The sequence below is a fragment of the Myotis yumanensis genome, unplaced genomic scaffold, assembly GCF_028538775.1.
Source record: "Myotis yumanensis isolate MYYU_CA2020_CCGP unplaced genomic scaffold, mMyoYum1.0.hap1 SCAF_4, whole genome shotgun sequence".
Lineage (NCBI taxonomy): Eukaryota > Metazoa > Chordata > Mammalia > Chiroptera > Vespertilionidae > Myotis > Myotis yumanensis.
Genome location: NW_027223755.1, coordinates 86,776,932 through 86,803,533, shown reverse-complemented (window position 1 = coordinate 86,803,533; position 26,602 = coordinate 86,776,932). Strand labels below are relative to the sequence as shown.

The following is a 26,602-nucleotide window of genomic DNA, read 5'->3' as shown; positions in this document are numbered from 1 at the left end:
ATATATTCTTCAGGGAGGATGTATATCTTCCACTTCAAATTATTCTACAAAGTGACAGCATCCAATTACACTTTCATCAGCAGTGATTCCTACATGAGCACAGAGACACACAGCCCTATACTCCCACCCATCACGCGCAACACACGAAACACGTGCACAGACCCATAAAAAGAGCCACGTCCGTGCACCACACACGCACAATAGCACAATAACACAGACACACAAACAAACGTACGTCACACACTCCACTCGTGCATGCGCATAGTCCACGCATTCACGCTCCAGCCCCTCACACGATCCAATCAGGAGGCGCGGTCTCCGCCGCCCGCAACGGAGGAATCTTGTCCCGGTCGCGCTGCCGTCGGACGCCAGGGGTCAGAGGTCACGGCATCGTTGGCGGTGGCATTTTTTTTTCTACCCGGAAAGCTCGGCTGCCGGACCCCGACTAACCCGTGAGGCGGTTGCGTGCGCCGGCCCGGCCTCTGGTCCTCGCGTGGGCCCCGCGGAGCCGGACACTGGTCCCGGAGCGGCGGGGAGGATGGTGCCCAGCGGCCCCAGGCCCGCCGCTCGCCGCCGCGAGTGAGGTCGGAGCGGCCACGGGCGTCCGCCGAGCAGCTGGCCGGGCTGGGCCCGGGGCGCGCCGCTCTCCGCCGGCGCGAGGTGAGCCGGGGCGCGCGGCCCGGGTCTGGGTTCGGCGGGGCTGACCGCGGGGCGGCGCTTTGGGTCGGGGTTGTTCCTCGCCTGTCGGGGTGCAGCCCCCGCCCCAGGTGCCGGCGGGGCTCGTCCCGCATTAGCCGGCGCCGGTGGCCTCGGCCTGGTCACCGCATCCCGGGAGCACAGTTCCCTCCCTGCCCTCGAGGTGCCTGGACTTCCCACGTACGGAGCTGAGGCTGGCATGTCTGGATTTGGCCTCGGGAGCGTTTTGGTCGTTTGCCGTTTTCTGACTCGGGGTCGTGTTTCCGTTATTCTACGTTTGCACATTCTAGGTATCTCAGACGGAAGAGCGGGGTAGAGACCCAGGGACGCGCAGAAACTTCAAGTGAAATCGTGGCATTTTATGTGTCAAGCCTGGTCACTGTTCAGAGACGGGTGGATTATTATCCTCACTTACATTTTCATCAAGTAAATTACGGAATGGCCTCCAGGTAGTCTAGAGGCATTGAGGCCCAGTTCCCTGGGTCGGCACCATCAGGAACGAAGCGAGGCCTGCTGTGCTGTTTCGGATCGTGGGGATAACCGTAACCGGTGGGCAGCTGGTGAGGAGGCTTTTGCTGGAGAACCAGATGTCTGTAGTTGAGCTCCCCGCGAGCAGATCGCAGCCCCCACCGAGTGAGGAAGGATGGGCTTCTTTGCAGCCCGCTTGGGCTGGGAGGACTGTGGCTCTTCCTGAACTGCCGCTCTCCCGACTCCTCGGTGAGCCGCTGTGGGAGGTAGCGGAGGGAAAACTGCAAGGCTGGTGATGAGTATTTGGTCAATCAGTGGTCCCTGTTGCACTTTTTTGGGTCAGCTTGGGGTCTGCGCATGTGTGTCCCATCTGTAGATGAATGCTCCCTCAGTGCTTGAAGGATAAGGGCACCTTCCTGCTTCCTCATCCCATCTCAGGGCTTTGAAAGGAAATAGACCTGTTGTGCAACCAAGAGATATATTATACTTCGTGACTCCAAGCTTATTTGCCGTCTAGGAGTAAGGAGGCAGAGTGTTGGTTTTTTAGTAAAGGTATAGGAAGAATTTCTGTGGCCTGGAATTGGCCGCCACCCACTTCTGGGTGCTGAGATCGCCAACTGCCCACTGAGCACACCTTCTCTGTTTGGGCTCTACCTGCAGCTGCAGAGAAAACAACAGACCTAAGTGCAAGTATAGCTTCTGCCGGCAAAGAACGTAGAGAAAGAACTAGGCTATAGAATGTGGCAGGAATTAATTGCACATGGAGTTACCACCTATTAGAGGTTTTGTTATGGTTATGATCCCGAAAAGGCCTCATAAAGGAAGTGACTTTTGAGGTGGGCCTTGAAGGATCAGCGGATCTGGGTCATTCAGAATTAGCTGGAAAATGAAAAAGGTAGGGCTAGTTGGTGCAACAGCACCCAGATTAGTTAGCCGGGCAGTAGGTGTCTAGAAATACTGACAGAGGCAACCGTTTAAGGCAGGGGTCCTCAAACTGCGGCCCGCGGGCCACATGCGGCCCGCCGAAACATTTGTTTTTTTACTTCAAAATAAGATATGTGCAGTGTGCATAGGAATTTGTTCATAGTTTTTTTTTTAAACTATAGTCCGGCCCTCCAACGGTCTGAGGGACAGTGAACTGGCCCCCTGTTTAAAAAGTTTGAGGACCCCTGGTTTAAGGGTTAAATGCTTTTCTAAGATAAAGAAGCATCTGGCTTTTGGTAGATTTCTGGGTTCTGAGGAATTGTTTTCATTTGATGAGTTTCTCTTGTTCTTTTAGCCAGCCAGTTACATAAATCACTGCCTAACTTATTTTAAGGACAATAAAAAAGATGTTGATTGTAATTGCTGTTTGGTATTAATAATCAGGAAATTAAATTTGCTGTCTGTGAGGTATTTCAGTGCCAGTGTTTAGTTTTAAGGAGCACAGCTCTGCCACTGTGGCTACAGCCAAGGGCAATATGACAAGCTCCTTAGCCATTTTCTGAGTGTTTTTAATGACATCTAATTCACAGAGTTGCTATTTGTTTCTCTTACCATCATTGTTGAAGAAACCTTTGAAGCCATTGAAACAGGATGCCTTGCAATTGCTCTGGAACATCATGACTAGTCTCAGGACCTCACTGGCTTCCACCTTAGCCTTTTGTTTTCTTGAGATATAATTGACATACAACATTATATTAGTTTCAGATTTACATCATAATGGTTCAATATTGTATATATTGCACAGTGATCACCACAGTTAACATCTGTCACCATACATAGTTAACAGAATTTTTTCTTGTAAGGCAAACTCCCCTAGCACCTTTCAAATATGCAATATCGTATTATTAACTATATTCACCAGGCTGTACATTACATCCCTATGACTTACTTTATAACTGGAAGTTGGTACCTTTTGATTCCTTTCACCCATTTCGGCACCCCTGCCCCCCACCTCTGGCTACCACCAATATATTCTCTGTATCTAAGAGCTTGTTTTGCTTTGGGGGAGGAGTTTTGTTTTAGTTTTTAGATTCCACATATAAGTTAGATATGGTATTTGTCATTGTCTGACTTTTTTTCAATTGAAATAATGCCATCAAGGGCCATTTTTGTTGTTGCAAATGACAAGATTTCATTCCTTTTTATGGCTGAATTGTGTATATATACACCACATCCTTAGCCTTTCTTTAAACAAGCTCAACACTGCACCATCTTAACTTTTTAATGCTTCTTTTTGACTATTTACTCCTAACCCACTTCTTTATCTCCTGACAGCATGACAATCTAGGGATGCTAGATCTTTGGGATGTTTTTGTCAAGGTTAGCATGCCACAGAATTCCATTGCCATGTAAGAGGGTTTTTACATTTTTAATTTCTTTTTTTTTTACGATGACGTTCCAATTAAAATGAAAAAAAAGAAAAGAAAATGGAGGAAAGATAAAGTTTTTAGCAAATTGAATTTCCACTTAGGATTTATTTTGATAAGCATAGAAATTCTTAAATGTTCTTTCCCAGATACATATTGAATAAATTTGACAAGAAGTGTGTAGCTCATTCACTGTGTACTAGATGTACCTTAATAATGTCAGATTTTGTAATCAAAGAAAACACGATAATTTCAAGAGAAACATCAAAAGTGCTTTATTCAAAGTAATGTCCATCGCTAGCTACACATTTCCCCCATCTTTCAGGTAATTTGTGGATACCGTCCCAATAGAACTTTTCCTGTTTTGAGGCAAACCATGTAGAGACCCAGTTTTCCACTTCTTCGCACCTTTTGAAGTGCTGCTCAGAAAGTGCGTGTGCCATCTATCCGAACAAGTGGTAATCTGAAGGAGCAAGGTCTGGTGAATACGGCGGGTGGGTTAATACTTCCCAGGCAAGATCTTTTAACGTGTCTTTAACTGGTTTTGAAGTGTGTGATGGTGCGTCATCATGAAGCAAAATTACTTTGCAGTGTCTTCTGGAACATTCTGGTCGTTTCACGATCAAAGCATGATTCAAATTGATTATTTGTTGTTGGTAGCGATCAGTATTAATGGTTTCACCTGGTTTTAGAACAGGGGTGGGCAAACTTTTTGACTCGAGGGCCACAATGGGTTCTTAAACTGGACCAGAGGGCCGGAACAAAAGCATGGATGGAGTGTTTGTGTGAACTAATATAAATTCAAAGTAAACATCATTACATAAAAGGGTACGGTCTTTTTTTTTTTTTTAGTTGTATTCATTTCAAACTGGCCGGATCCAGCCCGCGGGCCGTAGTTTGCCCAGGGCTGTTTTAGAAGCTCATAATACACCACACCTTCCTGATCCCACCAAACGCAGAGCGTGTTTTCTTTCTGAAGCGATTTGGCCTTGCAGTCGATGTTGGTTGACCTGGATCAACCCATGATTCTGTGCGTTTGGAATTCTCAAAATAAATCCACTTTTCATTGCCAGTCACAGTTCGATGCAAAAAAGACTTTCGTGCTGTTGAAGCAACATTTTACTGATGACTTTTCGGTTTTCCATTTGTCTTTCGTTCAGTTGATGTGGCACCCATTTTCCTTCCTTTAAAATCTTTCCCATTGCTTGTAAATGATCGGAAATTATTTGCTGAGCAACGTTTAATCTTTCTGCAAGTTGTTTTTGAGTTTGACACGCATCTTCATCCAATAATGCTTGTAATTGTTGGTCTTCAAACTTTTTCGGTTGACCTGGATGTTCTTTGTCTTTCACATTGAAATCATCACTTTTAAAGCGTTTAAGCCAGCATTCACAAGTATCTTGAGTTGGAGCATGTTCACCATAAGCTTCCTGAAGTATACGATAACTTTCAGCAGCACTTTTCCTCAGAATAAAGTAATGAATTAAACTTCCTGCAAATGCTCTTTTTTTTGGCATGAGATTTGACATTTTTAAGTGTAAAAATTTCTATGATGTTAACACCTTCAACAAATTTGACATATAAATTTTTGATGCTTGTTAATACAACAAAATAGCATACATATTAAATCGCGTATATATCAACATATGTGTAACTCCATCTATTAAAAAAAGTCCGAATTATTAATTGGTACACCTAGTATAATTACATACCTAAGTGTAGTCCTGGGGCTACATGCCAACCTTTGGTGATGATAGTGTACAAAGTGCTGTCATTTGCCAATTGAACTTTGCTATTTGGTTAGAGGTCCTGTTTTTTGAAACAGCTCTCAGTCTTTAAATTGAGTTTGATTGTTATAATATGATTTCATAATGAACTTTTAGTGTTCACTTAATCTTGTCATTGCTCATGATTTGTTTTCTTAAATATCTTTTAATTGAGCTATAATTGACATACTAATTTCAGGTGTACAAATAATGATTTGATATTTGTATATATTGCAGAATGAAAATTTTTTTAAAAAAAAATTTATTGGGATGCATTGGTTAATAACATTATGTAAGTTTCCAGTGTACAATTCTGTAATACATCATCTTTATATTGCATTGTGTGCTCACCACTTCAAGCTTAGTCTCCTTCCATCACCATATATTTAACCCCTTTTACCCTCTTCAGTCTTCCCACACTCTTCTCCTCTGGTAACCACCATACTGTTTGTTGTCTGTGACTAAGAATTTGTTGCTTTCTGTTTTATATCCCACATATAAATGAAATTATATGGTTCTTGGCCTTTTCTGTCTTACTTTGCTTAGCATGATACTCTCAAGACCCAGCCATATTGTCACAAAATGACATTATTTCATCCTTTCTAATGGCTGAGTAGTATTCATTATATATATGTATTACATTTTTATGCTATTATCCATCAAAGAACACTTAGGTTGTTTCATGTCTTAGCTACGAATAATGCTACAGTGAACATAGGGGTACTTATATCTTTACAAATAAGTGTTTTTAAAATTTTCAGGTAGATACCCAGAAGAGGGATTGTTGGGGGATATGGTAATTCCAGTCCTAATTTTTTAGGAACAACAATATAAGAGGGTTTCTTTTTTCCCCATAGCCTTTCCAACACTTCTTATTGTCTTATTGATAGTAGGCATTCTAACAGTTGTGAGGTGCTATTTCATTTTTTAAATTTGCATTTCCCTTATAGCAAGTGAAGTTGAGCAACCTTTCATATATCTGTTGTATGTCTTCTAGGTCCTCTGTCCCCCTTTTTTTTAAGTGCACATAGATTTTGTTGTCACATAATAAAACAAAATATGAAGCTTAGAACTAGACCACTTGACCCTTTCTCTTCCTATCTCCTCCCAGTTCAAAATGTTTGCATCTCTTAATAGCCAGCATTCTCTTAAATCTGCAGTTGGGCTTAATGCATTCAACCCTCAGCAGTTTTATCCTTTTTGCTGAAAACTGGCTTAGTCTGCCCACCAGAGCCACTCTGTTTCCTGTCATAACTCTGTTTTCTCTGAGCATACAGAGAGAGAATCCTTGCCCTTCTTGTATTGTGTTACTTTGTCAGGTTGATGCTTGCCATACCTCTTACAGAAAGTCTAGTGGGTTTTACGAATGTTCACCATGTTTGCAAGAGCCCTATTGGCACAGAAAAGCCCTTTGCCCACTTTTAAATTGGATTATTTGTTTTATTGTTTAGTTGTATGAGTTCTTTATGGATATTATTTATATACTAGTGCCCTAGTGCATGGATCCGTGCACATTGGAAGAAAATTAATTAGAAGGTGGCTGGTGGGGTGGGACTAGGTGAGATGGGTTGGACAAGCCCTGGAGCCAACCTCCTGTGGTCCCTCCTGGCCGGCTGCACCTGGGGCAGCGCCATGGCTCTAAGGGCGTCTGTTTAGTGAGCGGGTGTCCCTCCAGCAGATGAGTCCCTCGGTCTGGCCTGTGGGGATCGGGCCAAAACCGGCTCTCCGACATCCCCTGAGGGGCCCTGGATTGCGAGAGGGCGGTTCTCGGGTGACACACTCCGGAATTGGGCTCTCTTCTCTCTGGTCCTGGGCTGCATCACCCGAGAACCACCAATGCCAAGTCACTGCAGCTCGGCAGCTCTTGTGTTGAGCGTCTGCCACCTGGTGGTCGGTGTGCATCATACCTACTGGCTGGTCAGCTGGTCGGCTGGTCGCTTAGCCTTTTATATATATAGATTTTGGATATTAGGTGCTTATTAGAAGTAATGTTTGCAAATACCTTCTCCTGTTCAATTAGTTTCCTTTTTGTTTTGTTGATAGTTTATTTTGCTGTGTAGAAGCTTTTTAGTTTGTTATAGTTCCAGTCATTTATTTTTGCTTTTACTTCCCTTGCCTTTGGTGTCAAATTCATAAAATCCTCTGAGGTAAAGATTCATAAGTTTAGTGATTTTTTTATATGAATGTTATTGTTTCAGGTCTTATATTTAGGTCTTTGATCCATTTTGAGTTAATTTTTGTATATGGTGTCAAATAGTAGTCTAATTTCATTCTTTTGCGTGTGGCTTTGCAATTTTCCCAACACCATTTATTGAAGCAGCTTTCTTCATTGTATGTTTTAGGTTCCTTTCTGAAAAATTAGTTGTCTATATTCATGTGAGTATATTTCTGGGTTCTCTCAGTTCTGTTCCATTGGTCTGTGTGTCTGTTTTTCTGCTAATACCATACTGTTTTCATTATTGTAGCTTTGTAGTATAACGTGAAATCAAAAATTGCGATGCCTCTGGCTTTGCTCTTTTTCTCAGGATTGCTTTGGCTAGTCGGTCTTTTGTGGTTCTGTACAAATTTGATGATTTTTTGTTGTATATCTTTGAAAATTGGGATTTGATAAGGATTGCATTAAATCTGTAGATTGCTCTTGGTAATATGGCCATTTTCATTATGTGGATTCATCCAATCAGTGAACACAGTATCTTTCCATTTCTTTGTGTCTTTCTTTTTTTATTTTATTAAATATATTTTATTGATTTTTTACAGAGAGGAAGGGAGAGGGATAGTGAGAAGCATCAATGAGAGAGAAACATCGATCAGCTGCCTCCTACACATCCCCTACTGGGGATGTGCCCGCAACCAAGGTACATGCCCTTGACCGGAATCGAACCTGGGACCTTTCAGTCTGCAGGCCGACACTCTATCCACTGAGCCAAACCAGTCAGGGCTGTTTTTGTCTTCTTCAACAGTGTTTCTCTCAGCAGTGTTTTGTACTTTTCAGTGTATTGGTCCTTCACATCCTTTGTTTATTCCTAGGTATTTTATTCTTTTTTTTGTTGCAATTGCAAATATAGTTGTTTTTTCATTTATGTTTCTGAAATTTTATTGTTAGTCTAGTCCAGTGGTCGGCAAACTCATTAGTCAACAGAGCCAAATATCAACAGTACAACGATTGAAATTTCTTTTGAGAGCCAAATTTTTTAAACTTAAACTGTATAGGTAGGTACATTGTTATTAACTTAATTAGGGTACTCCTAAGGCTTAGGAAGAGCCATACTCAAGGGGCCAAAGAGCCGCATATGGCTCACGAGCCGCAGTTTGCCTACCATGGGTCTAGTCTATAGGAAAACAATGGATTTTTGTACATTGATTTTGTATCTTGCAAGTTTACTGTATTTGTTTATCGTTTCTAATAGTTTTTTTTTTGGTGAAGTCTTTGGGGTTTTCTATTTAGGGAATCATGTCATCTGCAAAAAGTGACAATTTTACTTCTTTATTTAGATGCATTTTAAAAAATTTGTTTCTCTTGCTTGATTGCTTTGTCTAGGACTTCCAGTACTATATGTTGAATAACAATGATGAGAGTATGCATCCTTGTTTTGTTCCTGATCTTAGAGGAAAAGCTTTCAGTTTTTTTTTTGCCATTGAATATATTAGCTGAGGATTTATCATATATGGCTTTTATTATGGTCAAGTACCTTCCTTCTATACCAGTTTATTGAGTTTTTTAACTATAAGTGGATGTTATATCTTGTCATGCTTTTTCTGCATCTATTGATATGATCATGTGATTTTTATCCTTTATTTTGTTATTGTGGTTGATCATGATGTATTATCTTTTTAATGTATTGTTGTGTTCTATTTGATAGTGTTTTGTTTAGGACTTCGCATCTACATTCATCAGAGATATGGGTCTGTAGTGTGTGTGTGTGTGTGTGTGTTCCTTGCCAGTTTTGCTATCGGTAATATTGGCCTCATAAAATGGGTTAGAAAGTATTGTTCTTCAATTATTTGGAAGAGCTTGGGAAGGATAGGTATTACATTTTGGTGGGAGCCATATGGTCCTGGACTTTTACTTTTTGACATGCTTTAATGAATGTTTCAATTTCTTTACTGTCAATTGGTCTATTTAGATTTTCCAGTTCTTCATGGTTCATTCTAGAAAGTTATATATTTCAAAGAACGTGTCCATTTCTTCTAGGTTATCAAATTTGGTGGTGCATGGCCTTCATAGTATCTTGTGTAGTCCTTTTTATTTCTGTGGTGTCTGTTGTAACTTCTCTTTCATTTCTGATTTTGTGTCTTTTTTTTCTTTAGTGAGTCTAGTCAGAGGTTTGTCAATTTTATTAATCCTCTTAAAGAACTAGCTCTTTGTTGCATCAATTTTTCTATTGTCTTGTTCTCTATGTAGTTTAATTCTGCTGTAATTTTTTTTTTTACTGACATTGGGCTTCATTTGTTCTTTTTCTAGTTCTTTAAGGTGAAATGCTAGGTTATTTATTTGTGATTTTTGTTTCTTAAGATAGGCCTGTAATGCTTTAAAGCTTCCCTCTTATTACTACTTTTGCTGTATCCCCCAAATTTTGATACGGATAAACAAAATGTTTATGAATAAATAAAATACTTCATACAATGGAATAGTTTTGGCAATAGATAAGAATGAAGTACTGATATGTGCTACATGGATGAATCTTGAAAACATAATGCTAAGTGAAAGAGTTAGCCACAAAAGATCACATTATATGATTTCATTTACTTGAAATGTTCAGAATAGGTGAATCTATAGAGACAGAAAGTACATTAGTGGTTGCTTGAGAGCTAGGAGAAATAAGGGGTTATTTGCTACAAGGTATGGGGTTTTTTTTTTTTTTGGTTTTATTTAAAATATGGAACGCTTCACGAATTTGCATGTCATCCTTGCGCAAGGGCCATGCTAATTTTCTCTGTATCGTTCCAATTTTAGTATATGTGCTGCCGAAGCGAGCACTGAGTTTTTTTTATGAAATGATGAAAATGTGCAAAAGTTTAGTATAGTGATGGTTTGCCCAGTTCTGTTAATTAAATTGTGTACTTTAAATGTGTGAATTGTATGGTAGGTGAATTAGATCTTATAAACTGTTTTAAAAAAATCAAGACCCTTTCATATGGCAAAAGATAACATGAACCATATTAAAGAAAATCCACAGATGAGTAGTATAACATATAAAGTTGGTAAAGGCTCAGTTTCCAGAATATAAAAGGAACGGCTAAACATTAACAAGAAATTGACAGACATCTTATAGTAAAGATTAGGCAGTTCACCTAGAAAGACATCTAAATGGTTGATAAAGAAGTTTGGTTTGCTCTTATATACTGTGAGGATGAAGACATCCCAGAATATGTGGACATCACTCTGAAGGCCCCATAGGCACCCTTCAGAGGGACTTCAATCACATCAATGTAGAACTCTGTCTCCTGGGGAAGAAAAAAATGAGGCTCTAGGTCAGTGGTTCTCAACCTTGGCTGCACATTAGAATCACCTGGGAATCTTTTTTAAAATCCTGATTTCTGGGCATCATCCTTCAGAAATTCTGTTTCTTTGTTACTAATGTTGTGGCCCCACCCCATAACAAAGAAACAGAATTTCCAGAGGATGAGGCCCAGAAATCAAGATTTTAAAAAGACTCCCAGGTGATTCTAATGTGCAGCCAAGGTTGAGAACCACTGCTCTAGGTTGACAAATGGTGAGGCAATAGAAAGGAACTGGCCACAGTTTGCACAGTCTGCAGTCATGTACAGAACATGATCAAGGGTGTTCTACTGGACTTCCGTTACAAGATAGGTCGGTGTACGCTCACTTTCCCATCAGTGTCATTATTCAGGAGAATGATTCTCTTGTTGAAATCAGAAATTTTTGGGGCGAAAAAATACATCTGCAGAATTTGGATGAGGTAAGGCATTGCTTGTTCAGTATCTCAAGCCCGGAAAGATGAGTTAATTCTTGAAGGAAATGACATTGAACTTGTATCAAAATCAGCTGCTTTGATTCAGCAAGTCACAACAGTTAACAAGGATATCAGAAAATTTTTGGATGGTATCTATGTTTCTGAAAAAGGAATAGTTCAACAGGCTGATGAATAATCTAAATTGTCCAGCTATAGAAACAGCAAGATACCTAATGAATTATCACACTTATTTGCAATATTTTACAGATGGAATAAAAGCTTCATATATTGGGGGCAGGGGTTAAAGTTTGGTTTCAAGTAGATGCAATTTAAAATAAGGTTGAAATTTGGTATTTATTGAGTGCCTCTCTATGCCTGGTGCTGGAATGGACAAGAGTATAGCAGTAAACAGTACAGTGTTGAGTAGATGGTATTCAGCTTTCAGTGGTAGGAAATGAGAACATCCTCAATTTAGTTTTGTAATGTGTTGGCATGTATTTGTGTCATATTACTAACCTACTTAAATAGTTCCTTAAGTAACATGGAAGTAACAAATATTCTTTATAGAATAATTAGAAGATTAAACTGAAAGGGAATGCCTATCTTTCAAGAGGTTACCATTTGGAAATGACAGTTAATGTGTTTTTTCTTGCTAGTCTTGAAAATTTCGGATCAAATATTTCTCAAGTTCAGTAACCAGTGACACCCTCCCCCCCCCCCCCCCCTCCGCCCAAAACCGTGAAAGGAAGAAGTGAAAATCATGGGTTTTCTTTTGGCAAGTCAGTATCTTCTGATTAATTCCTTTCAGGTGGACAATCAGAATAATGTTCAACATCAACCCCCTGGAGAACCTGAAGCTGTACATCAGCAGTCGGCCTCCCCTGGTGGTCTTTATGATCAGTGTAAGCGCCATGGCAATAGCTTTCCTGACCTTGGGCTATTTCTTCAAAATCAAGGAGATTAAGTCACCGGGAATGGCAGAGGTATAATATATTCTTTTTTAAAAAAAATCTTTGTTGTTGAAAGTATTACATATGGAGGTATGGTACATTCTGAGTTCTTTCAGGCTGGCTGAACCTTATCCAGGGGAATAACCCCTTTGGGCTCTTCACATCCTTTTCTTTGGTTATGACTTTTTATCCCAGTGAGAAAGGTCAGTATACAGAATTTTTTGTCTTTATCTCCCTTTCAGATAGTTATTGATTCAGATGAGGTTACCAGTTTCACTTAGACTACTTCAGCAATGAATCAGGTATTTTGGAAAGTATATTTGCAAAATGTTTGTGTAAAGAAGCTAGAGAATAGCTTCGTTTATATTCCTATGAAATTAGCTTATTGCAGTTTTTAACAACTGTAAACATTTGTTATTTTAAAGCCCACATCATCATTAGCATGGAGTTTTATTAACTATATAGATAGGAAGGGATCTTCAAGAAATTAGGAAGTGGGATCTTATTTCCAAATATGTTTGTCTTTTTTTATCAAGGAGAACTGTTGCTTACAAACTTGCCTTCTAGATTTTACATTTTGGTCAATTTAAAAAAATTATTAGGACAGTGCCTTTTAATCCTTAATCTAAGCACATAATGGTGTGAACACTCATAACACAGATACGCAGCGCAGGAGAGGCGCGCGCGATTCATGCATGAGCTGTGTGAGCCAGTCAGTCAGCAGTCTCATGTGTAGTGGTTAGTGCTAGTCGTGTCCGCAAATTGCACGTGGGTGACAAAAGTACCTACTCGAAGCATAAAGTTACCTGTATTTTTCCAACCAGCTGCAAATCCTACAGGTATTTTTGTCATCAATTTAAGAATTGTAATTATTTTGTGTTGGTGGCTTTATTATTATAAAATGAGGACGTTTTTAGCAAAGGCCAGCTAATGAGTACCCTAATTAAGTTAATAACAATGTACCTACCTATATACTTTAAGTTTAAAAAATTTGGCTCTCAAAAGAAATTTCAATCGTTGTACTGTTGATATTTGGCTCTGTTGACTAATGAGTTTGCCGACCGCTGTGTTAGGGAAAATGTAATTTGATACATCCAGTTGTAATCTTACTGAAGGCCATATACTGATTTACTGATGCTATAGAGGTAGACTCGCTTGACTGCTTGGGGATTGCTCAAATGGCATTTAATTAATGCTAGTATAAGTGTAATTGGAAGTGTCACTTGGTTTGTCTTCACATTTGGCAACTTTTTGTAGACGAATGTTGCCTGGGAGAACCTCACAACCTAGGTTAGGTTATTGCTGTTTCTGCTAAAATTAAAATAAATCCTGATGGGTACTTTACTATGTTGATATCAGTTTTAACCATCCTATCTAATAAAGATGGAATATGCAAATTGGCTGTAACTTCACAACAAAGATGGCGGTGCCTACAGCCAATAAGAAGGAATATGCAAATTGATGTGACAAGGCAAGAGGCGGAAGGCAGCTCTGGCCAGAGTGAAGGCGGAAAGGCGGCTCCAGGCCAGAGCGAAGGCAGCGCTGGCAGCCAGGGGAAGGAAGGCCTATTCTTGCACGAATCTTCGTGCATCAGGCCTCTAGTCCTATCTAATTATAGACAAACATGGTAATTAACCATACCTCTGACACGCTTCCCATTGGCTAATCAGGGCGATATGCAAATTAACTGCCAACCAAGATGGTGGCCGGCAGCCAGGCAGCTGAAGCGAACAGGAGGCTTGCTTGCTCCAGTGATGGAGGAAGCCAAGGTTCCCCGCCTGCTGCTGTCGGCCTCTGAGCTGCACTCTAAGAAACAATGTTGCAATTATAGAAGCTAAACAAACCCCAGAAACCTGCTTTCAGCCAGCTGGCCTCGGAGCTGGAGCTGCAACAGTGTTTCAATTATAGAAGCCAAACAAACCCAGATACCTGCTTTCAGCAGCCGAGGTCTCAGAGCTGGAGCCAGGTCTCAGAGCTGGAGCCGAACCTCAGAGCTAAAGCCGGCTCTCAGTTCCAGTGACAGCCATAGAAGGTAAATAAATCCCAGAATAAAAAAAAGAAAATTAAAAAAGGAGAGGTTGGGAGCTTCAGTCACCTGCCAGCCTGAAAACGGCCCTCAGCCCCTCACCCAGACTGGTCAGGCACCCCAGTGGGGACCCCCACCCTGAAGGGGGTGTGACCAGCTGCAAACAGCCATCATCCCCTCATCCAGGCTGGCCAGGCACCCAAACGGGACCCCCACCCTGATCCGGGACACCCTTCAGGGCAAACCAGCCGGCCCCCACCGGGCCTATATCTTATATAGTAAAAGGGTAATATGCAAACTGACCCTAACAGCAGAAGGACTGGGAATGACTGGTCACTATGACACACACTGACCACCAGGGGGCAGACGCTTAATGCAGGAGCTGCCCTGTGGTGGTCGGGGTGCTCTCACATGGGAGGAGCTCTGCTCAGCCACAAGCCAGGCTGATGGCTGCCAGTACGGTGGTGGTGGTGGGAGCCTCTCCTGCCGCCTCAGCAGCGCTAAGGATGTCCAACTGCAGTTTAGGCCTGCTTCTCGCTGGCAAGTGAACATCCCCTGAAGGCTGCTGGGCTGCCAGAGGGATGACTGATTGCCATCTTAGGCCCAATCCCCCAGGGAGTGGGCCTAAGCCAGCAGGTGGTTCTCCCCTGAGGGGTCCCAGACTGTGAGAGGGCACAGGCTGGGCTGAGGAACCCCCCTCCCCCCCGAGTGCACAAATTTTTGTGCACCAGGCCTCTAGTCTACACTAATAAAAGAGAAAGATGCAAATTAACCATCACTCTGCCACTCCCACAAGCCATGCCCACCAGCCAGTCAGGAGCGCATATGCAAATTAACCCAACTAAGATGGCGGTGGCCACGGAGCTGGAGTGAGCAGGAGGGTTGGGTTGCCCCCGGTGATGGAGGAAGCCAAGTGGTGGTGGTAGGAGCCTCTCCTGCCTCCTCAGCAGCGCTAAGGATGTCTGACTGCAGTTTAGGCCTGCTCCCCGCTGGCAAGTGGACATCCCCCGAGGGCTGCCGGGCTGCCAGAGGGATGTCTTATTGCTAGCTTAGGCCCAATCCCCTGGGGAGCAGGCCTCAGCCAGCAGATGGTAATCCCCCAAGGGGTCCCAGACTGCGAGAGGTCATAGGCCGGGCTGAGGGACCCCCCCTTACTCCCCGAGTGCACAAATTTTTGTGCACTGGGCCTCTAGTGACATAATAAGCTGTCTGTGTTTTTAAAACTGCTTATGATTTAAACCATTAATGCAGGGTGTAGATATTAAGAGAAGCCTGAAAACATCTTTTTCTTTTTTTCTCCCTTTGGAAATTGTTTCTGTTCTAAGGTAGCATCCCAAGTCCGTGACAAGGGGGGAAAAATCCCACGTATTGGTATTTACTTGGTTTCACATTCTCGAGAAAGAAGGCAAGGTGTATAGAATTGACCTTTTTTTTAAAAAAAATAATTTTTATTTTTCCATTGGTTTTTAGAGAGAATGGAGGAGAAAGACAGAGAGAAGCATAGATTGGTTGCCTCAGGCCTGCACCTGAGATAAATGCCCTTGACCGGAATCAAACCCGAGACCCTTCCGTCTGTGGGCCAAGGCTCTGTCCACTGAGCCAAACCAGCTGGGGCTAAAATTGACCTTTTGAGGAAGCTTTATTTAAAAAAACACCAAAACACACACACACAAAAACTAATTGCAACTGCTAAATGAGTTTAGATTAATGCTTTTAATGTTTTACTACTTTTGTTCAAGCTTTCTTTTCATGCTTATTTCTGAGGCTAAATAATTTTCTGTAAGTATAATATACTGTTTGGTTTTCTTACATATTTTCTTGAATAAGTTTATTTAATCCCACAGCTTATTTAATATCTCATGCCAATGAAGAATTCATATTTTCGGTTATGAATATGAGAGTGGTTTGGAAAACCACACTATTGTGGCAGTGCAAGAGGCTGATGGCTTTATTGTCTCTGTTATTGTAAAAGATTGACTCTGAACCTGGTGTCCCCACTGTGTGATGCGACCTCGAGGGTCATGGCAGCACTTTCAGACTGCTCACACTTTTTTCTCTCTGTTTCATTTTCGGAAGGATTGGAATACTTTTCTGTTGCGGTTTAATGATTTGGACTTGTGTGTATCAGAGAATGAAACATTAAAGCATCTCACAAATGACACCACAACTCCGGAAAGCACAATGACCAGTGGGCAGGCCAGAGTGTCCACCCAGTCCCCGCAGGCACTGGAGGATTCAGGCCCGGTTAACATCTCAGTTGCAATCACCCTCACCCTGGACCCTCTCAAACCCTTTGGAGGGTACTCTCGCAATGTCACCCATCTGTACTCGACCATCTTAGGGCATCAGATTGGACTTTCAGGTATGTGCGTGTTCATCAGTTTCCTTTCAGACTTTCTCAAGCAACAGCTGTCAGAGGACAGAGTATTAGCAGTAGATGGTTTTACTCAGACTGTTTTTGATTTTTGCATGTGTCTACTCTTAATAAAGTGCTTGGCACACAGTAGGCTCTCAATAAAAAGCCTATGAAAATGAGAAACTGGGAAGAAACTATAAGGTCTATTTCTGGTTTACAAACACAATGCTATTGTGTTGGAGATGGCAATACATGCTATAAATATTGCTGTTAGTTTACAAACTTGAACATCCACCATTAGCTCAGCTTATGGAATGAACTAGCATAAGCCTAAGATCTGGTCTCTTCCCTTTGGCATTTTGGAATTATGCCAAAGAGACAAGGATAACACGAGTTAATATTTATCAAGTGCTTACAGTAGTTCTTGGCACAAAGCAAATGCTATATATACAGTGGAACCTTGGTTCTTGAACTTAATTCATTTTGGAAGACTGTCGGAGAAGCTATTTGTTCGAAAACGGAATCATTTTTCCCATTAGAAATAATGTAAATGGAATTAATCTGTTCCCAACCCACAGATTGATTCCCTGTTTTAACCTTTCTTTTATACAGTACATGTCTAATGTACTGTTTAATCAATAAACACACACTTCTTTTCTTAAATATATTGAGCCACCCCTTACTAGCCTTAGACGGATCACTTTTAGCACATGTTCTAGGGATATCTTTCAAGAAGCATGTGGCATCTTCGCTTTTTTATATATGGCTGCCTCCGAAATGCTGTCACTGGCTAATTCATTTACCCAAATCAACAATTCTTCTACCTCTTCAAGTGCCTGTGATCATTGTTTCTTTCACACCCTTAGCAACATTAACACTCGTGATGGCCTCTTTATGTTTTAAAATTGTACTAACCATAAATTTCTCCAGCAACAAAAGCATTCTCTCCTTTCTTTGTTGCCTGAGAGACACTTTCTGTCATGCTGAGGTGACAGTATGAAAGGGTTGTCAGGTTAAAAATCAAAGTTTGGTTCGACAACTGAGACATTTTTCTGTGAACAACTTGGTCAAGAACCGAATTGTTTGAGATGGGAGACGTTGGAGAACTGAGGTTTGACTGTAAGTGCTTGTTAAATAATAGTAAAAAGAAACACCTATAAAACATTGAGCACTACCCTTTCACCAAAACCAAACCCATAATCAACTGTAAGTGATTCAGGACAAGGTGAGAGAGTAGTGGAAGAGGGACTAATCAGGAAAGGCTGCATGCTGGAGGCCCGGGTCTTGGAAGAATAATCTTGGGTTATCAAGAGCCTTTTAAAGTCCTGAAAGACTTGGGAGTGCCTGCCAGCCTCCTATTGGTTGTTATAGGTGAGAGCTGCTCCTATGGAAATAAGGTAAGGGCAACTTCTGGGTTTTCTATGTTACAAGTAGCCCTTTCTCTTCTGCTGTGGTGTTGAATACCTTGGTTTTCATTTAAGCTTCATCACTTACTGGTTCATGACCTTAAGTCTGTTGGATCCTCCGATCCTCAGTTTGCTCATATGTAAAAGTGGAGCATTAACACTTCTTTGCTCATGTCATGGGGTAGTGGTACATTTTAAGTGAAGTAATAAATATAAAAGCAGTTTGAAAATGGAAAGTTGCTATGCAAATGCTAACACAGTGGTGATGATAACCCACCCAGCCCCCAGCTTTCCAGCTGGGGCACTGCCTGGGCTCTTGCTTAGCACCCCCACGCCTGGCTGAAAGTGGCCCCTCTCTGCTTGCCTTTTGGTAGCTCTGCCAGGTGAGCAGGCCTCAGAGTCCAACCCAGAACTGGTGTTGTTCCTGAAATCCCACAGAGGCAGGAGTCCTGCTTTGGTGGGTTGAAAGGTGATTCCTGGGTGGATTTGATGTCAGGATTCATTCAAATCCCAGAGAATAATAAATATGGATTCTTGCTTTTCTTTATCAAAAGAAAAATAAATCCACCCTGATTTCTCTTCCATAGGCAGTGAAGCCCACGAAGAGATAAACATTACCTTTACCCTGCCAGCAGCTTGGAGTTCGGATGACTGTGCCCTTCACAGTCACTGTGAGCAGGTGGTGTTCACAGCCTGCATGACGCTCACAGCCAACCCTGGTGTGTTCCCCGTCACAGTGTAAGTGGTTTTCTGAGCCCACAGGTGTATGAGAAGCTCCACTGACCATGAATGTGACTGGGGTGCTTTGGCAGCAAGTTCTAGGGGGGCTCACACTGCATCCCTTTACCTGGACCTAAGGAGTTCTTTAAGTTTAGTTTGGAATTCTGAGGTAGAAGTTCTCGTGTAAATAGCAGAGAGTTAGTTCCTCAGCAAGGTTGGTTGTTGTACGAGTTCTTAGGCTGCCTCTCCTGTTGGTAGAAGCACGTCACAGAAAAGATAAGGAAGAATGGATCCCATGACTAGAATGATCCAGAGTTAAGGTTCCCAGAAGATAAAAGTTTTGTTCATGTCCATTATCCAGAAAGAGTTATTTTTAAAATTGAGAGCATAAATAAAATCTTATTTTCTATGAAACAGTTACTGTTTCTGGAATTTTTCCTTCCTATATTGAGCAACTGAAAAACTGTCAGTATTACTGTTTTGCCTTTACATTTTTTTGCCTCCCTTTTTCTGCAAAGGAGATAATGATCTATAAATACATGAAATATGCAAGATGTAGCCTATTTAAAAAATCGTATGGTGAATCCTTTTTCAATAAGAATAATTAGTCAGGTATTTGTCTATTTTAGACATTTGGAGGTTTGGAGGACAAGATCAGATAAGTTAAACATTATTTGCTCTTGGTTGTAAATCTGATGGAGAAGTTTGTATGTCAAACTTCCTGTTGTAATTGAGAATTGACAGTGTGGGAAAATGGGCTTAAAAGGAGCAGGTTCTTCTTTGGCCACATCATATGCGAGAGGACTATGAGTTGAAATCTGAAGGCAAAAATCTAACACCTAAACTCTCAAATGCCAAATGCCTATTTCTTATCTGCTTATTAAGTAAATAATAAAAAGTCCCTGAACTAAAAACATGGTATTTACCTGAAAGAAACATTTATGTCTTGTGTTTCTTCCTTCCACATGTTTGGCTGTGGTCAGTGTTGGGCTCGGGGCTGTGGGGAAGACACAGTAAATGTCTCAGGCCACTGAGCACGTCTTTCCCCGTCTCCCCCTGCAGACAGCCGCCGCACTGTGTTCCGGACACATACAGCAATGCCACGCTCTGGTACAAGATCTTCATGACTGCTAGAGATGCCAACACAAAATATGCTCAAGATTACAATCCCTTCTGGTGTTATAAGGGGGCCATTGGAAAAGTCTATCACACTTTAAATCCCAAGCTAACAGTTATTGTTCCAGATGTAAGTGAGAAAAATCATGTGTGTATGCATGTGCGTCCAGGAACTGTTAGAGTAGGTGGTGTTTACATGCTTGGGTTAGCTTAGCCCCTGCCATTTCAGATTCCCAGTTAAGTTAATAAAAGGCTAGGTGGAGTGGTGGACACTTGGAAAAACATGCCACCTTTTTGGTTAAGAAAACTGTTTCTGTTCTTTGTTTTCTGCCTTGCTCAGCAGCAGTTACTTATTGAGCAGCTGTTGTGTGCCTAACCCCTGGGGGTTACAAGAAATGCTTGTAGTCTTATGCACACAGCCACTCAGGAGAATATTTGGTTAGTGTTAGTATGAGCAGGGAGTGGTTCGGAATTCATAAGGGTAAAAGTACACCTTTGGGTAGATAGTGAGGGCTGAATAGGATGTTACTTAAGGAGGAGAAAAGGGGAGGAAAACACTGTAATCTAGACTAGTGGGTAACGTGCTAGTTTAGCTTCCGGCTTACACTTGAGCCCACTTTTACAGACTATATTGATTTTTTTACAAATGCCCTCTTCCTGTCAGTATATGTTAGATGGATTTCTTGCCTTTTTGCCTGGCCCTGTTATCAAGTTGTAGAAGTTGGTAGGCCAGGAGCCTGCAGGAGTGAGCAGTGGAGGTCAGGTTCCAGAAAGTCCTTTGTGCCTCTCTTGAGGCATTTAGACTTTTCCCTCAGAGGAGGCAATCCCCACCTGTGTTGGGCTGTAGGGGGATTTGTAAAGCAGTGTGTTAGCAAGACTGGTCTGCCCACCTGATTAGTGTGAACGTCGTGGGGCCTAGAGATTTGGGAAGGAAAAGGAATGGAAGCATGGCCAGGATCTCGCAACAGCTGGCAGGGTGATTGATTGCATGTGGGAGGTCAAAAGATGTTTTCAGGCAGGACTTGTAAAAGTGGGGAAAAGGCCGAAGGAAGGAGGGAAGCTGCCTCTGGGGAGAGGTGATGCAGAGGCCTTCCTGGTCGGGTAGTTACGAGGGTTTAGGAACACCGGCTTGGGGTGTCAGCCATGCACCCTGAGGGTAGTCAGAGGAAGAGGACATAGCAAGAGTGGGGATTACAGGTGCGGGAGCCTTCTCAGGAGGAGACCACGTGTGGGGAGGGAGAGGGTGCTCAGGCAGTGTGGCGTGCAGAAGCCAGGGCAGAGGACTGCTTTAGGAAGGGAGGGGAGGTGTTCTCAAGAACATCATGTCTTCACTGAATGAGAGCCAGCTCTAATAGTTTAGAAGGAGAAATTTCTGTTCCAGTTTAAGAATTAAAGTTAAAGCATATCTGGAGGTGATGAACCGTATCTCCAGAAACCCAGCATAAAACTTTCAGTAACTCAGTGCTCATGTTTCTGGTTTATTCCCTCTAGGATGACCGTTCATTAATAAATTTGCATCTCATGCACACCAGTTACTTCCTCTTCGTCATGGTGATAACAATGTTTTGCTATGCGGTTATCAAGGGCAGACCTAGCAAGTTGCGTCAGAGCAGTCCTGAATTTTGTCCTGAGAAGGTGAGCATCGGATGGGGTCTGGCCCAGCATTTGGCTAGAGGTGTCTGTGGACAGAATGTTTCAGTCCTTATTGCACTGATTGTGAGTTTTCCTCCAGAGAAATTAGTTCCTGTCTTTTTCTCAGAAATAGTCTACCCTCAGTCTAAATTATGGTATTGGGTTTTCAACCCAAACCTTAGCTGTAATGAGTACTGACTATGCAAATTGCTCTCAAATCCCCACTGGAGAGCAGTTTCCCCTGGAGGGCTGCCCCCTCCACTTCATCAGCTTGGGAAATCATCTCACAGAGTGCTCATCAAGGTTTGGAAATAGTTACCTCTTGGGCTCAGCACAGTGGTTCCACTAGATCAGCTGCTTCTGGCAGGAAACTTAAATTTCTCTTCATTCCCACCTAGATGATTATTTTTTTCCCCCCTTAGGGCAGCGGTTCTCAACCTGTGGGTCACGACCCCTTTGGCAGTCAAACGACCCTTTCACAGGGGTCGCCTAAGACCATCCTGCATATCAGATATTTACATTACGATTCATAACAGTAGCAACATTACAGTTATGAAGTAGCAACGGAAATAATTTTATGGTTGGGTCACAACATGAGGAACTGTATTTAAAGGGCCAGAAGGTTGAGAACCACTGCTTTAGGGTTTTAATAGTTCCCCTCCTGGACAGATGCATACGGTGTGGCTCCCTGGTCTTGGGTGGGGACCCGGCTCCCTGGGCTCTGTTGTGTGACTGGGTTGCTTGTCTTGCTCTCTTCTAGGTTGCTTTGGCTGATGCCTAATTCCACAACTGCCTGTTTTCTGAGAGACTGAGCAAACCGTAAGCATTGCCTGCTGACGCCAGCCTGGGCCTGGACACTCTGTGAATGCCATTCTTTTGCAATGTTGGGTTATTCCAGCCAAAGACATTTCAAGTGCCTGTAACTGATTTGTATATATTTATAAAAACCTATTCAGAAATTGGTCCAATGATGCACGTGCTTCACACTGGGTGCAGTCCGAACCCCACAGCCTCCCCTGTGGACTTGGTAGGATGATCCAAGTAGCGCCAGCAGCAGTCTCCCTGCCTCAGAGCAGGCCATGCTGTCTTTGCCAGGATCTCAGGGGCAGTTCATTGCTGGAGGGGTTGAAGTTTGCTTTGATTTGAAACAGTCTGCACCTTTGACATGATATTGCATTTCCCAAGCCACCAATCCATTTTGTGGATTTTACGTGTCTGTGGCTTAATACTCATAGTACCAACAATAATACCCTTTTCTCTGTTTTGCTTGCAAGGAAACACACATCTTTCTAAATTTTCTTTTTTCTTTTGAAAAAAAAAAAAGTCACATTTAAATACTACTCTAGCTAAGACAGACTTGTTTCTTTCAAAATCTTGAGTAAAATGTTCAATATTTAAAAGTCACCTACATGGTAAAGATCTAAGTTTCATTTCCCACAGGAGTTGTGAGGAACCTGGTCTTGTGGAGTTTAGTTGGCACAGAAAGTTCCACTGTCTTTTTCTCCTCTGTTGTCCCTTCCCTCCATTATAAAAGTTAAAGCAGCTTCCTCACTCAAAAGGGCTTAAAAAGCCCTGTCCGGTTTTCTCGGTGGTTAGCGCATCAGTCCACCCACAGAAGGGTTGCAGCTTCAATTTCCAGTTAAGGGCACATACCTGGATTGCAGGTTTGATCCCTGGCCCTGGTCGGGGCACGTGCAGGAGGCAACCAAACGATTTGCCTCTGTCACATCTTTGTTTCCCTCCCTCCTTCCCTCCCTCCCTCCCTCTTTCACCCTTTCTTCCACTCTCTCCCACTTTCTTTGGAAATCAATGGAAAAATCCTTGGGTGAGGATTTAAAAAAAAAGGGCTTAAAAATTAAGTAAATGTCTCTAGAGTAGAGTAAAAATTAGTTGTTCTATTTTCTGGAATGCAGATGATACTATGGAAAGAGAATGATGATTTGGTCTAATAGTAATGAAAGGATTTCTTGTTTTCTTTGAAAAGGGAGTGGTTTTTCTTTCTTTTTTAAATATTTATTTTTATGCAGTTAACATATCTTCAGAAGGAAAATGGCAACTAGTAGATCACTAACATTATAAAGATCATGCCTGTGAAATTTGAATGAAAGCTATTCTGATTTGCCATTTATCAGGAAAACCCAAAGCATTTTTCTTTGCTATAACATTTTGATGATCTGGTTCCTTTATCCCTTTTTCCTTCTAATCCATCTTCATTAAAAAAAATTACGTGTTATCTTTTCTAGTCCTCTTTTGTTACTTGTATTCTGTTTTTCTTGATAGCTCTTTGCCTCATTGTCATTAATGACTTGTGTGTTCTTGCAAGCAGTGCTGTAGCAAAAGGGCCAGTAAAACCTTGGGCATGACTGTCAGTACTTCTTCCCTTAATTCCAGGCCTGCATAGTCTGTTCTGAGTTAGAATCAGCCCTGCAGTCTGGAATATAGATTGGCCTGGAACATTTTAAACCAGGCATTCTTGAATGGAAAACAATTGTGGGCTTTTACTACAGATTGTTAAAATAATTATTAAAACATGTTAATATATATTTTTTCCTTTTAGTACATTTTAAGCACAATAATCAGACTTGCCTACCCAGTTATTTGTATGACATGAGTTGCTTCCATGATGCATGGCTACCTTGTTAGTTTAGTTTTCTGTTTGGATACTTTGAGGATCTTAAGAAATAAGATTGTGAAAGCCTTTGGGCTTGGCCTTTAGAAACATCACTATCTTTAAGACCAACAGATTTTAGGTTAAGCTGCTACTGAATTAATAAAATCCCAATGAATGGAATTCTAGGGATAGATTTATAGCTGGCAGAGTAATATAAAAGGAGACAGACAGGTGAAAAAAGTCAATTTCACTGGTTTATTCAATCCAACTTGTTGCTAATATTAATTACCCTTATTTTAATTACAGGGGATGGCTGGAATCTGTAGCCAGGGGAGGACAAACACTGTTAAGTGTGAGGAAAGGAAGTGCCAAAAATACCTGGACAGTATGATTTGTCGTGAGGCTAGGACACACACTTTAAAATCCGGCATTTACCCTAGAAGGCAAATCTCAAAGATCTTGTGGAAACCCAGAGCCAGTCAATTATATAAAGAAAGGCTGGGGTGGAGGAAGGAGGCTATGTACCTGCTGGGTGAAGAGGCCTCGTAACTGAAGAGACTTCCGCTGGATGTAGGAAGTCCAGGGGACTGTTGCTGTGGGGCTCTTGCAGACAAGGCCTCTGCAGGGTCTTGCTGGGGGCTCCAGGTTACAAGTGTGCCAGGCAGGGCCCGTTTGCCATCAGGGTGACCTCACCCAGGAGCACGGCTCGTCCTCAGGCATCTTGGACTGGAGGTCCAATGAAAGGTCAGCAACTTACTATTAAAGTGGTTGTTTCAGATCATATTGATCTCTTTTCTTTTTCCTTTTGTCCTTTCACTGTATGACTTGAATCAGTTTTGATTCTATTTGTAAGTTTTTCTCATCATTAGGAACCTGCCATTTCTGTTGCGTTTTCTTTGGCAGTCTGTAGGGATTCAGCATCCTGGTTTTTCAACCCTCCTGCAGGCACTGTGGGGTCACAAGGGCCAGTGGATCCGTTTCACTTCTCTTGCTGCATGATGGTCTGTAGCTGATGTTATGGCATTCACTCCCAGATTAATTTTCCATGTTTGAAATGTGTGCATATGTGCTTTACCGAATAAAACATCTGAATTTATTTGCTGTGTCTCTGTTTCCTCCTCTCTGATGGTGTTTTCTAAGGCAAGAACATCTATAATAATGAAAGGGTAATATGCTAATTAGACCGGACGTCATTCCGGACATCCTTCCTGACGAAGCCAGGGCCAGAGGGAAGCCAATCCGGGTCCTGGGTGCCTGCAGGTGACCCGAGGGAAGTCAACTTGGGTCCCGGGTGCCTGCTGGCAGCTCCTGGATGCCGGAGGGAAGCTGGTGCCGGCAGCCAGGGGAAGGAAGGCCTCCTCTTGCATAAATTTCGTGTATCAGGCCTCTAGTTTGTGATAATTAATTGAGGGTTTTTGAAGTAGTTCTTTCAAAGTGTCACCTATCATCAGAATGAGGAGTGGGCAGTGTTTACTACTAAGCTGGTCTCATCAAGCACACAGGTCTTCCTGAGAGCACAAAACTACTTTTAGTGTTGGACAAGCTAGTGTTTGCAGACCTGACCCAGGGTGATACAGGCCAGCAGGGAACATGGAATAGGGGTGGGAGTGCAAAGACATCCTTCTCAGTTACATAAACCCTTCGTGTGTGCCTGGCCTGAGTTACCAGAAGCAGACTCCTCGCTGGCTCTGCCTTCTTCTGTTACAGAGCTCCTGTGTGTGCTAGACTTTCTTTGCCAGGACACTGCACCCTCTGCACTTAGTTGTTGATGAGTGAAATAGAATTGTTTGACCATTGCAAGGATATATGGCTAGTCAATTATATTAAGTCTAAGGGGAGGAAAGGGATTGAGTTTTTTAAAAAATATATATTTTATTGATTTTTTTACAGAGAGGAAGGGAGAGGGATAGAGAGTTAGAAACATCGATGAGAGAGACACATCGATCAGTTGCCTCCTGCACACCTCCTACTGGGGATGTGCCCACAACCAAGGTACATGTCCTTGACCGGAATCGAACCTGGGACCTTTCAGTCCGCAGGCGGACGCTCTATCCACTGAGCCAAATCGGTTAGGGCAGGGATTGAGTTTTGCTTTTGATATCATTTAGCCCCTTTCCTCTTGCTCACTCAGTATATAATCTGTTGGCAGACAGTGACAAGATAAAGATAGAGGATGATGGCTATGATGCTTTTGGGGTGATTGCAGAAGGCATCTTGGAAGAGGTACAATATGAAGGCACATGCAAAAGGAGGGATTTTGGACTGGGCGTTCCATGCAGAGGACATGGCTTGACCCTGGTGCAGAGAGGCTGAACTCTAGGGGCCTTGGCTTAGTGCTAGGTGGAGAATAGGAGTTGTGTAAGAACTTGTTTCCCCACCTGAGGACAAGATGCCTCCAGGCTGCTGCCAGAGTGGCCCCTTGGGGTGGCCTGCGGGGGGCTGTGCAGGGAGATGCTCTAACACCATCTGGTCCAGGAAGGGAGTTCTCTGAACTGAAGCTCAGCATGGCAGGTACAAGCCCTGCTCCAACTCCTGCAGGCCATGTAACTTTGGCTGAGTGGCTGAACCTCTGTGTGCCCCAGTTTCCTC

The 26,602-nt window shown here is 42.4% G+C and overlaps 1 protein-coding gene and 1 non-coding gene across 2 annotated transcripts; one reads left to right on the top strand and one right to left on the bottom strand.

The window, feature by feature from the left end:
- The first annotated feature begins 388 nt into the window (after nt 1-388).
- Nucleotides 389-25,109, top strand: TMEM248 (transmembrane protein 248). The gene is made up of 7 exons (XM_070412850.1): nt 389-660; nt 12,005-12,179; nt 16,249-16,534; nt 18,522-18,672; nt 19,717-19,900; nt 21,262-21,405; nt 22,163-25,109. Exons 2-7 carry the CDS (start codon nt 12,021-12,023, stop codon nt 22,181-22,183), a joined length of 945 nt encoding a protein of 314 aa, XP_070268951.1. The 5' UTR covers nt 389-660; nt 12,005-12,020; the 3' UTR covers nt 22,184-25,109.
- LOC139009724 (U6 spliceosomal RNA) lies at nt 10,153-10,259 on the bottom strand. Its single transcript, XR_011471425.1, has one exon. It is a non-coding gene; the product is annotated as a U6 spliceosomal RNA (small nuclear RNA).
- Nucleotides 25,110-26,602: the final 1,493 nt, after the last annotated feature.

Bases quoted from the DNA above. Each gene is read 5' to 3' on its own strand.
- TMEM248 (XM_070412850.1), top strand. From the start codon at position 12,021: ATGTTCAACATCAACCCCCTGGAGAACCTGAAGCTGTACATCAGCAGT. The intron at 12,180-16,248 runs GTATAATATATT...CATTTTCGGAAG, and splicing joins AGTCACCGGGAATGGCAGAG to GATTGGAATACTTTTCTGTT. The intron at 21,406-22,162 runs GTGAGCATCGGA...GCTCTCTTCTAG, and splicing joins CTGAATTTTGTCCTGAGAAG to GTTGCTTTGGCTGATGCCTA.